The sequence below is a fragment of the Ctenopharyngodon idella genome, chromosome 11 (genome assembly GCF_019924925.1).
Source record: "Ctenopharyngodon idella isolate HZGC_01 chromosome 11, HZGC01, whole genome shotgun sequence".
Classification (NCBI taxonomy): Eukaryota; Metazoa; Chordata; class Actinopteri; order Cypriniformes; family Xenocyprididae; genus Ctenopharyngodon; species Ctenopharyngodon idella.
Genome location: NC_067230.1, coordinates 15,633,151 through 15,645,873, shown reverse-complemented (window position 1 = coordinate 15,645,873; position 12,723 = coordinate 15,633,151). Strand labels below are relative to the sequence as shown.

General features: G+C 35.1%; 1 protein-coding gene across 3 annotated transcripts in view; it reads left to right on the top strand.

Moving 5' to 3' along the window:
- The window catches only part of cnbpb (CCHC-type zinc finger, nucleic acid binding protein b), a 4,990-nt gene extending 892 nt beyond the window's left edge, over nucleotides 1-4,098 (top strand). For all 3 annotated transcript variants that reach the window (XM_051912727.1, XM_051912729.1, XM_051912726.1), the window contains exons 2-5: nucleotides 557-681; nucleotides 757-822; nucleotides 2,727-2,925; nucleotides 3,002-4,098. In XM_051912727.1, coding sequence (XP_051768687.1) covers nucleotides 579-681; nucleotides 757-822; nucleotides 2,727-2,925; nucleotides 3,002-3,119 — 486 coding nt within the window. In that variant the 5' untranslated portion in view covers nucleotides 557-578 and the 3' untranslated portion in view covers nucleotides 3,120-4,098. The remainder of the gene's footprint in view (nucleotides 1-556; nucleotides 682-756; nucleotides 823-2,726; nucleotides 2,926-3,001) is intronic.
- Nucleotides 4,099-12,723: the final 8,625 nt, after the last annotated feature.

The window sequence follows — 12,723 nt, the reverse complement described above, 5'->3', positions numbered from 1 at the left end:
GTGTTTTAACGTGATTTGTAACAGCTGACAGTTGTTGTGAACGAATAAGAGTCGAATCTTTTCAAGGAGTCGATTGAATCTGTCCGAGCGGTTCTCGAATGAACTCGTTGAAACCGTTAACGGTTTCTTTCAAAAGTAACGATTACTTTAACGATTTTTTTATTTTTTACATTTAACAGATAAATAGAAGTAATGTTATATAAAACAAGTTTTTGATATATTATTAAAAACTGCAGAAACTTTCTAAATCTGGTGATAGAAATAAGTTTCATTGTTGTTTAAAGTAAATGCAAATTATATTTACCTAAAATTAACTGGTTTTCAGCGGCTCAGTAAAATTTACTAATTTGATCTAATTAATGTAGCTTGATCCACTGAACTTTTTTTGTTGTTGTTGTTGTTTTAGCTTTTTATTTCTACTTCTTTTAGGTTTGTAAATATCGAACATAATGGTGTCAAGAAGCGACTGCGTTCAGAACTCTTTATACACACCATATAACAGTTTATTTCCATTAATTTTAATGTTTTTAATTCAACGGGGCTCTTTCTCTCTCAGTCGTAGGGAGCAGTCAGAGGTTATGAGCAGCAACGAGTGTTTTGGTTGCGGCCGCACTGGCCACTGGATCAAGAACTGTCCAAATGCTGGACGTGGACGTGGCAAGGGCCGTGGCAGGGGGAAAGGTGAGAGCTGGTCAATATTATGAGTCGATCCTAAACCTGGTATGGTGAATGACGTGTTTCTCCTGCTCCCGCTAGATCTTTTCTGCTATCGCTGCGGAGAACCGGGCCACGTTGCGCGGGACTGTGAGAGGACTGAGGATGGTAAGGACACGAAATGTGCTCTGATTGATTGTTACCTGTTCTTAACGTGTTTTGAATGTAGATATTTCTGATCTTAAGTCAGGGTTATTTAAGTTAACTAAAACTAAAGCCATAAAAAATAATTTTTGTTACTTGAAATAAAATACAAAAAAACTTAAACTTACAGATATTTTCCATAGCAACATTTTTTTGTTTGTTTTTATTTAGTTTTACACGATGTAATACTAAAATAAAATAAAACAAGAACTAAAAAAATTACTAAAAATGTAACTTAAATTAAAACTAAAATATAAAAATAAAAACAGATTCTCTGAAAACCATAAATAAGAACATTTGTTACTTGAAATAAAAAAAGAATAAAGTTAACTGAAATAAAGTACAAATAAACATTATTTAACCTTTTTCCCATGGCAACATTTTTTTGTTTTTATTTAGTTTTACATGATGTACTACAAAAATTTCTAAAACTAAAAAAAAAAAAAAACTAATATAAAGTTACAAAAAACTAAAAATGTAATACTACAAATAATGCTAAAGATGTAACTAAAATTAAAAGGAAAATATAAAACCATCAAAACCATTTTTGTTACTTGAAATAAATAAAAGTTAACTGAAATAAAATACAATTAAACATTATTTAATCTTTTTCCAATGGCAACATTTCTTGTTTTTCATTAGTTTTACTTAATATACTGCAAAAATTACTTAAACTAAAATAAAAATGATGTAGACATTTAAAAAAAAAAAAAAAAAAGAAAAGAAAAAGAAAGAAAAAAACAAACAATATAATTACTAAAAATGTAACTAAAATTAAAAGGAAAATATAAATATAAAAATAAAAACAAATTATTTTGAAAACCATAACCATTTTTGTTACTTGAAGTAAAAAAAAAAGTTAACTGAAATAAAATACAAATAAACATTATTTAACCTTTTTCCCATGGCAACATTTTTTTTTTTTTTTTTTTTTTTTTAAGTTTTACATGATGTACTACAAAAATTTCTAAAACGAAAAAAAAAAAAAAACTATTAAAAAGTTACAGAAACATACAAGACATTACTAAAAATGTAACTAAAATTAAAAGGAAAATATAAAAATAAAAAAAAGTTTATTTTGAAAACCATTTTTGTTACTTGAAATAAAATTAACTGAAATAAAATACAAGTAAACATTTTTTTTTTTTTCATAATGTACTACAAAAATCACTAAAACTAAACTGAAATAAAAATGAATCAAAATTATGTAGACATTAAAATAATAAGAAATGAAATAAAATGTAAAATATAATTACTAAAGAGTTAACAAATTAAAATGAAGACAACTAAATTTATACAAATGATTAACTATAGCAGTCAATTTTAAAGTCTATTAAGTTTGAATTCTGACAAAAGAGTAAAATTCAATGAAGAAAAAAATTTGTTCATATTGGTAACACTTTATTTTAGTGCGTTACATATGTTACATGTACTTACTGTAGTAATAACAGTAAATTATGCATAATTACATGTTAATTAATATTTCTCAGTACTTAAATGTATAGTTACACTGTAACAAGGATACCTTAAAATAAAGTGTAACCTTGTACAATATTCATATCCGTTCAGCATAGAGTTAGTTGAAGTGGGGCATTTAAAAAAAAAAAAAAAAACATTATTATTCATGCATCTGACAACATGTAGAAACTGTACTTCAAAAAAAAAAAGTGTTTTTTTGCGCAGCTGATGCTTTTATAACGAACCAATAAAGGGAAAAAGTGGCAAATTGGTGAGCCGTCACAGCAAAGATAGAGGTAGCAGTGTTTTAAAGAGTATTCTGCTTCCCTGAAACGCCTCCATCTTGAGTTTTCTTCATAATATTCCTCATTTAAATAATTCATCAAGGGTATTGTGCTCGTGTTTTGCAGCGTGCTACAACTGTGGCCGAGGCGGTCACATCTCCAGGGACTGCAAGGAGCCCAAGAAGGAGCGGGAGCAGGTGTGTTACAACTGCGGTAAAGCCGGTCACATGGCCCGCGACTGCGACCACGCCAACGAGCAGAAGTGCTACTCCTGCGGCGGCTTCGGACACATCCAGAAGGGCTGCGAGAAAGTCAAGTGCTACAGGTGAGGAATGATGGTATGAGAACGTGGAAGGCTTCAGATGTGAACAGGCCTGATCTGTGGCTTTCGCTCCTCTCAGGTGCGGCGAGATCGGACACGTCGCCGTCCAGTGCAGCAAGGCCAGCGAAGTCAACTGCTACAACTGCGGAAAATCCGGCCACGTGGCGAAAGAATGCACCATCGAGGCCACCGCTTAATCCCGTCTCCTTGCTCGCCCCTCCTTTTTCTGATTGATGGTTGTATTATTTTCTCTGAATCCTCTTCACTGGCCAACGGTTGGCAGATAGAGGCTATTCCCAGGCCAGTGAGCTCTTGACATGTAAAAGGAGGAAAGGGGTGGAAAAAAAACTTTCCACTTTCTGCATTTAATACAAAAAATGTTTATGTTTAGTTTGGTAGAGGTGTAATGTATAATGCTTTGTTAAAGAACCCCCTTTCCATGCCACTGGTGAACAGGGATGTTGAGTGAAGAACGTTAGTCGGCTAGGCCTCGAGAGGCTCGTGGAACGCGGCCTCGGAGAGATCGGAAAAAAAACAAAACAAACGACGGTAAAAAATAACCACACAGATCAGGGAAGCGCTGAACGCTTCTGAATGATTTGCAATTTTTTGTTTTCTCAATGAGACTGAGGTAGCCTACGAGTGATTGAGCAGCACAGGACACACACGGTCGGCTCTGTCCAGGCCGGACCAGCAGTACGCAGCTATGTGGAGAAAAAAAAAAACGTAACGTTTAATATAAAGCAAACAACTTTATAGCATATTCAGAAAGTGATAACCTTTGTAAAACATGTTTGGCTGTTTGGTCATTCAGGACAGCCGTGACGTCGAAAACAGTTCATGATCCCGAGCGATGCGGATGGAGTTTAGGTCGTTCCACCCAAGGTGAAAACTTCAGTAAAATAACAATAAAAGAAGAAGAAAAAGAAGAAGAAAAAAAAAAAAAAAAAAAGGGGTCATAAAACAGATTCGGAGTTAGAAGAAAGGTGAATGTTTTCACAGAAATCAAAATGTTATTTTTGTACAATATCACTTAGACTACTCTAAAAATAATATTAATAAAAAAAACTATCATTTGCTTGTACTCAGTTTTTAAGTCGGAAGGTAAACGCAACTGAAGTTCTAGGACATAGAAATGTAATTTTAAACTATCAATAAATCTGGAGGAGGAAGGGGTGTACAGACTGAAGCTTCTTTTCTGAGTCGTGTCTCTTTACTCTCCAGCACATGCACACATTTATCATTGTTTTGCTTTATAGATCTTAAGTTTATTTGAGATGTTTTTTCCATCTGCTGCGCACTTCACCATATGTTTTCAGTATATACAGTCATGATTTTGTTTCTCATGCAAAATATTTCCAAAACTCACTTTTTTAAAATATTTTAATAATAAAAGATTAAGGGAAAAAAATATATAAAACAGGTTTGAAGAGAAAGGTGAATGTTTCCACATAAATAAAAATGTTTTTGTATGATATCATAAACTACTATTAAAAAAATAAAATGTATGATATGCAAAAGACTTTAATATTAAAAGTGTGTATATATATATATATATATATATATATATATATACACTATTGTTCAAAAGTTTGGGATGGGTAAGATTTTTAATGTTTTTAAGAAGTTTCTTCTGCTCACCAAGGCTGCATTTATTTAATGAAAAATACAGTAAAAACAGTAATATTGTGAAATATTACAATTTAAAATAACTGATTTCTATTTGAAAATATTTTTTACAATGTAATTTAATCCTGTGAACAGAAATCATTCTAATATGCTGATTTGCTGCTCAAGAAACATTTCTGATTATTATCAATGTTGAAAACAGTTTTTTTTTTTTTCAGGATTCCTTGATGAATGGAAAGTTCAAAAGAACAGCATTTATCTGAAATACAAAGCTTTTGTAACATTATACACTACTGTTTAAAAGTTTGGGGTCAGTAAGAATTTTTATTTTTATTTTTTTGGAAAGAAATTAATACTTTTATTCAGCAAGGATGCATTAAATTCATCAAAAGTGACACTAAAGGCATTTATAATGTTACAAAAGATTATATTTCAAATAAACACTGTTCTTTTGAACTTTATTCATCAAAGAATCCTGAAAAAACAAATATTGTACACAAATGTTTCTTGAGCAGCAAATCATCATATTAGAATGATTTCTGAAGGATCATGTGACACTGAAGACTGGAGTAATGATGCTGAAAATTCAGCTTTGATCACAGGAATAAATTACATTTTAAAATATTTTCAAATAGAAAACAGTTATTTTAAATTGAAATAATATTTCACAATATTACTGTTTTTACTGTATTTTTAATTAAATAAATGCAGTCTTGGTGAGCAGAAGAAACTTCACTTGTCAAAGTAAAAAAAAGTTGGATTTTTTTGTGTTGTAAATATAATTTATTCTGAAGCAATATTCTCATCAGTGTTCAATCAACTGACATTTAATCTGCATATTTGTGATATTTATACTCAGAGGGCTTTTTTTATACCTTTAAAAAGGGCATTTTTTCCCCTAATGTTATTAAATGTATGTCTCATTTTTCATTTTAAATTCTTAAATTTCATAAATAAATTAGAACATTAAGACACTCTAGGGCTGTTACAAATCAAATTAAATCATTTACACTGAAATATTGTTTTAAATATTTTTTGAATAAATGTTGGGAAAAAATTACACTTTTAAACATAAAACTAAACAGCCAGCAGGTGGCGGCAGATGACCGTCTTAATGAGTGAGTCATTGAGTTATTCATTCAAACAGCTGATTTGACTCCCTTTGAAGGGCAGATCCCTTGAAGTGGGGACTTTGGAGGAAGCAGGGCACTCGTGTGCCGTCATGTAGCCATTTTGAACGCACTTGGCGAAGGGAGCCAGCACGGTGTCCATCAGCTTAGCTGTTCTTACAGAAATTTCTTATTATTGCTGTTAATATAGCTGTTGCAAATACATTATATGTTATGTCCATCCAAGGAAAATATATTGAAACAAAAGTTGATGTCACTTTATATGCCACTTTTTCTTATTTATGTATTTTTAAAGGATTGTTAGTCAATAAGAGGGAATTATGATATTTATCAAAGACAATGCCATTTTGATCAGCACAGTCTTGTAACTGCGTCATTAGTTTACTCTTACTGTGTTAAGCGATGTATATTGATAAGAAATGTGCCGAATGTTCAGCAGTGTTATACAGTGTTGTAACCTATTGTATTTCTACATTTGTAGGAAACCAAACACACCCACATCCACACAAACTGCTCAAAGAACATCACGAGTTTGTATTTCTATCAACAGGATTAAAATTTTGTTCTTTGAAATTCTGCCTCTTTTTAATGGAAGAGCATGGCTGGAAGATGTAATGCTCTCACTTCTATAATAATTCCTTTCAGTCATCAGGATAGAGGAACATAATGGTAAACTAAAGCAAAACTCTCACTTTCATTCTAACATTTTTATTTATTTGACAACAGGAAGTGATGGATGACAGGAAAAACATTAAGATACCTGTGCCTCTCAGACAGTGATGGGAGTAGTGTGTTATTAAGAGAAAAATTTCAGAAATAACCTCAAGTCGTGCAAGTTGAGTCACTGTCAAGTAGGATGTTTGATTTACTTTTTGTCAGTTTTATAGATTGATTAAAAGTTATACAATATTTTAGAGCATTTGCAGAAATAAAAGATATTTTAGCGTTTGCCACATCATCCCAAAGGTTTTGAAGGAGTTTTTGTTTTGATTAGAGCACAGTTCAGGTCACTTTTTTCCCCAGCACTTTCCAACACGAACACTGTCTTACACCAATCATTCATCCTGACATCAATGACTTTAAACATCTCATAAGGAGGAATCAGCACCTCTTCCTCATTACAAAATTTAGAATATTTTGACACATCAGCACCTTTATAATTGTTGATTTCAAAACAAGTTCCAGTTTCAGAACTTGCAAATCTCTGTGCTACAGCTTTATTAAGAGAAAAGGATGTAAATGAGCCAAAACGAAATGTCATGCCTTTTCCCCCCTTAAATTTAGATTTTGTACCACGATAAATAGTTAAAAAACGTGTATTTTGTTGTTTCTTCAGAATCTGTAGTGCTCTTGTTAACAGAAAGTGAAGTGAATACCATGCAAATGTCTTGTTTTTGTAATTTGTTTTACCAGTACGAACATCTGTATTGAAGTCTTCATATACTCTATTCGTAGTGTACACATAAATAGCAATTAAATATTCCGTGGCCGTGTTATCTCTTTCTTCTGTGAATTTCTCTTTTCCAGCTTCCCAAGCTTTTTCAAATTTTTCAGACGCATTTAATTCCTTCTTCAGATATGTTGTCTTTACCAGTTTCTCCATTTTTTCTGTACAACCATCATACAGACCACACACATAAAGTGGAGGCTTAGCCAACGGCTTTTTCCTGTCTCTGGTGATCCTCCACGTACGGAGGCATCTCTGAATAAACGCATGTGCGAAAGGAACAACAGCATTGGATTCTTGGGAGGGGAATAATGGTGGCTGGTAGCCTTAACAGCACTGGAAGGGAGACAAACCCGTAGATGAGACCTGAAGGGAGTTATGCGCGTACTCGACCATGGTTAATCTGAAACTCCAAGATGACAGTTCCGCAGACGCCACACAGCGCAAGACCCTCTCCGGATCCTGGTTAGCACACTCGGCCTGACCGTTGGTCTGCAGATGATACCGTGAGGATAGACTTGCAGTCGCCCCCAGCTGTCGACAGAACTCTGTCCTGAGAACTCTGAACTCTGTCCCAAACTTAGACACAAATTTTGGACCCCTGTCAGAGACCACGTTCACTGGGAGGTCATGAATGTGGAAAACTTGATCTAAGACAAGTTGCTGTCTCCCTCGCTAAAGGTAATTTGGGGAGAGGAATAAAATGGGCCGCCTTTGAGAGCCTGTCCACTACAATGAGGACTACCGTGTTGCCACTAGTGGTAGGCCTGTGACAAAGTCCACAGCTTTGTGTGACCTGTGCCTCAAAGGGACAGGCAGCAGCTAGAGTAGCCCTGCCGGGGGTCGACTGGAGCCCTTGCCCGCAGCACAAACTGGACAGGCGGACACAAACTGACGAGCATCCCACGGCATGGATGGCCACCAAAACCGCTGCTTGATTAACATACAAGTATGAATTGCTCCTAGTTTGGATGAGTGGCCCCACTGTAGGACGCTTGTTCGGACTGTTTCAAGCACAAACAACAGGCTCTCTGGGCACCCAGCGGGAACCGTGACGTTGTGCAGTGGTGTGCGGACTCTGGACTCCACCCCCCAGGTGACCACCGCCACCACCCGTTCGGGAGGCAAAAGGATCAGTACAGGGAGGATAGATCTAACCTCAGCCTCAAAGATCCGCGGAAGCACGTTGGGCTTATCGTTTTTGGACCCTGGGCGGTAGGAGATGTTAAACCTGAAACGACCAAAAACAGTGCTCAGAATGCATTTAGCCGTTTAGCGGTGCGGATATACTAGGTTTTTATAAGCAGTCCAAACGATAAAAGGGACCCTCGCACCCTCTAACCAGTGCGCCTCTCCTCCAGGGCCAACTTAACAGCCAGTAACTCCGTATTCCCGATGTCGTAATTCCATTCCGAGGGGGTTAAACGATGAGAAAAAAGGCGCAGGGATGTATTCTGTCATCCAAAGGTGACCTCTGAGACAAAATTGCCCTCACTCCCACCTCTTATGCGTCCACCTCCACAGCAAACTGACAAGACGGGTCAGGAGTAGCAAGGATAGGAGCCGAAGCAAAGCGGCTCTTTGTAAACACAGTCTGAGCCTGCAGCGACCAACAGAAATTTTTTCAAATGGAGGTGAGATCAGTCAGTCAAAATTCCAAATGAATCACCTCAGAAATTGCTGGACTGCTCTATGAGAATCTGGGGTGGGCCAATCAGCAACAGCTTTTGGCGGGATCCATTCAGATACCCTTGGGTGAAAGAATAAATCCCAGAAACGGATCCGACCATGCGTGAAACTTGCACTTCTTCACCTTGACAAATAAGCGATTCTCAAGCAGCCACTGGAGCACTTGCCTGACACGCTGGACATATTCACGCTCATTCTCGGAGATGATCAGGATGTTGTTGAGGTAAACAAATACAAACTGGTTGACCATGTCTCTGAGCACGTCATTGACGAGTGCCTGGAAGACCACCGGGGAGTTAGAAACCCCAAACGGCATGACCAAATATTCAAAGTGCCCGGTAGGGATGTTAAAGGTGGTCTTCCAGTCCTTCTCCCGTCCCTTGTCAGCCCCTTGTTAACCTGTCTATTTAAACCTCTGTGCTTCAGTTGTCAGTCGTTGCTCCTGGATGTGTATTCCTGCCGTTGCTCTCCTGCCTTGTGGATTACTCTTGTTTTGGATTATCTGTTTATGTTTTTGTTATTAAATGTTTGTGCTTACATTTGGATTCTCTGCCTCGTCCCTGCTCACACGTTACAATTATATTTAACTGAATATTGTTATTTTTAACATATTGTTTTGAATATATTGATAAATTCTTTGAATGCTTATGATATTTGAATGTTTGTTACAAAAATAGACTATTCTCTGACTGAAACACTACATTCGGTCACTCAAGCTCCATTTCAGTCAGGACCACTTTTTAGAATAGTAAATTTATTAATTTGGCGAAAGGCTTAGGCTTCAAAGGGCTCAGCTGCCATACTAGACATCCTTAAGGCAATAATCCTCCAAACACAACAACGTAGTTTAAGGTCAACAAGTCAAGATCGATTACGTAACTTCAAGAGACAGCTTGTCTTGGAGGAGCGCAGCTCCTTGAAATCACTAGGTAGCGAACCTCGAGAAGGTAGGGAATGCGGTTCCCTGAGCTATTCTTCAGATTTGAACATGCATGTTCAGAGGAACTATAAAAACAAACTGAAGTTAAAACTTGAAATTTATTAACAGAGGTCTTGGGAAGGGTTGTCAGGAGGTCAGGTGCCCTAGAGTCATTTAGTCGAGGATAGTTAGACTGAAGGGAGAGCAGCGGAGGCTTGATGGAGAAGCATCTGGCCATAACCATCCGAATTCCTGGAATTTTAATCGAGATAATGAATCAGCAATTTTATTATCTAACCCTCGTATGTGTGCTGCTTGCATAGTGAAATTATGCAGTATGCAAGACCAGGTAAGACGTCTGATGAGTTTATTAACTCGAACTCTCCCGCCATCTAACTTTAAAATGAATCACGAGTATCCGCTGGGTCACATGACCATCTTTGAAGTGACCATTGCATGTACCCTTCACGGTCCTTCATGAAGGGATTCAGTCATTCACTTTCGTTTGGAACACCCCTACAAATGACGTCTCCTTCTCGAAGTGCCCTTAAAGGGTGCAAAAATGCCATTTGGAATGTGAGGCAAGAATGAGGCAGATTGAGTCGTTGAATCTTTGACTCAACCAATTCATTCAAAATGCTGAATGCTATTTTCACTGCTGAAATAGAACAAAAACAGTTCCATATATATATATATATATATATATACATACACACATATATATATATACACACACACATTACAATTTTTAATGGTAACACTTTAGTTTAGGGTCCAATTCTCACTATTAACTAGTTTATTAGCATGCATATTACTAGGATATTGGCTGTTTATTAGTATTTATAAAGCACATATTAATGGCTTATTCTGCATGACCTTATTCTACATTCTTAATCCTACCCAATACCTAAACTTAATAACTACCTTACTAACTATTAATAAACAGTAATTAGGAGTTTATTGAGACAAAAGTCATAGTTAATAGTGAGAATTGGATCCTAAACTAAAGTGTGACCTTTTTAATAATAAAATAATTGACATACTTAAAATAAAAATGTTACTTTTTATGGCAAAAATCAGCAAACTATTCTTTGGTGTGCAGTCAAAACTGACCTATATAAGAGTATAATAACAGTATATTGATTGTTGAAACATCTGAACAGACATTCAGCAACATGAAAAGGCCAAAGAGCCTGTTGAAAACAGCTGCTAGTCAAGTGAAAGCCTCGTTTAGTTCATATGATGGCTGCTGAAAGCCGAGGAGCGAGGAGAGTTAGTTTACAGCTCAGTACTGCAGCTGTCTGATGAACCGTAACTCAAGGAATGAGTTTCACCAGTCAGTTATTCAGAGACACACTGTAAACAGCACATTTTACTTAAAGTCACGCATCCTTGTAAATACAAACCCTGTTGGATGATATAGCAAAAAGCAACAGAATGAAACACAAGTAGATGCTTGCTAAAAACATTGCTGTTGATGTCACGTGACTGATACCATATTTAGAAACTTTATTTTTAGGTCTCTTGAAGCCAGATGAGCCTCTGAAGTAATGTGAGGGGTGTGAAGAGCTGCTGAATTACCTCAGATCAATAAGAACAGAGCTAAACACAGCGGCAGTGTAACTGGAGACCTGTAGATCAACACATTAAACCCGTGGAAGGGTTCAGTATGAAGACTTCATGGCTGTGAAGATTCAAGTCACAAACCATCACAGGCGTCCAAACCTGCTTGGAGTTGATCTTTTTTTTATTGAAATCATTTGAGCAATGAACATACAAGGGTAATATCATATTAATTACATCAAATCAAATGTTATGATAAAGAAAAAAGAAAGCAGCAAGAAATTCTATAAATAAGTACAAAAGTTACAAATTATTCAAAGAATATATAATTAACAGTTTTTTCTGCTTTATTTATTTTAATGTATACAAATAGTGACCTACTTCTATTTTAAAATGAGCAAAATTAGTTTTTCCCCTCTTCATTTACATTTTTGGATTTTTTTTTTTTTCCATTATAATGAGTAAATTCACAATATACCAAATTTTGAATGTTTTGACCTCATTACAAATGATGAAAAATGCTAGATTGCACCAGAAACAGGATGAAGGCTTTGCTTTCATTTTTATTGCAAATTATAATATTAATGACTTAATGAAATATCCATGACATAAAGAAAAAATCATGGTTTTGTAAATCATAATGACATAAAAAGTTAAAATATTGTCATACTAATCTCATTTTCGAGATGAAAAGTCAAAATTGTCACAAAAAGTCATAATTATGACATAGAAAGTCAATTTTAATTCAATAATTATGATTTAGTATGTCATAATTGTTACTTAGTACGTCATAATTTTGACTTTTTATGTCAGTTATGATTTACTAGGCTGTCATAATTTTGACTTTAGCTCATATATATATATATATTTATAATTTCTAATTTTATGTCATAATTGAAAGCCATAATTTCGACTTTTCATCTCATAAATATGACTTTAAATCAGAATTTCTACTTTTTAATGTCATAATTTCGACTAAAGCACAATTGCGGAAATGGGCTTCATAGAAATCCTGCTGATCTGAAAGAAAACTCAGTAAAAGTTCAATCTCTTGAAATGTCTGAGCTCTTATTGAGGTGCAGTTTTATCTCTCACCACTAGATGGTACAAAAACACCTTTCGAAAAACATTTTTTGCGTTTACTTATGATGTCATGATCATTTCAAGAGGGCTTTCAAAGTTTTTTTCTTTCTTTTTTTCTTTTCTTTTATCTTTGGAGCTTCTGTATTTGGTGCCTGTTTTTTGTAATGTTGTTCTATAATTAAAAAAAAAAAAAACGTTTAAAAAGGTCGTGAAGCAAGTAAAAAAAAAAGTATTAATAGTTACTAGTTAGCTTAATGAGTATAATATATTTTTTTTATTAAATACAAAATCTGATTACAACAAAATGGCATAAACAGGTTTGATTTGTCATCGCTATCCGC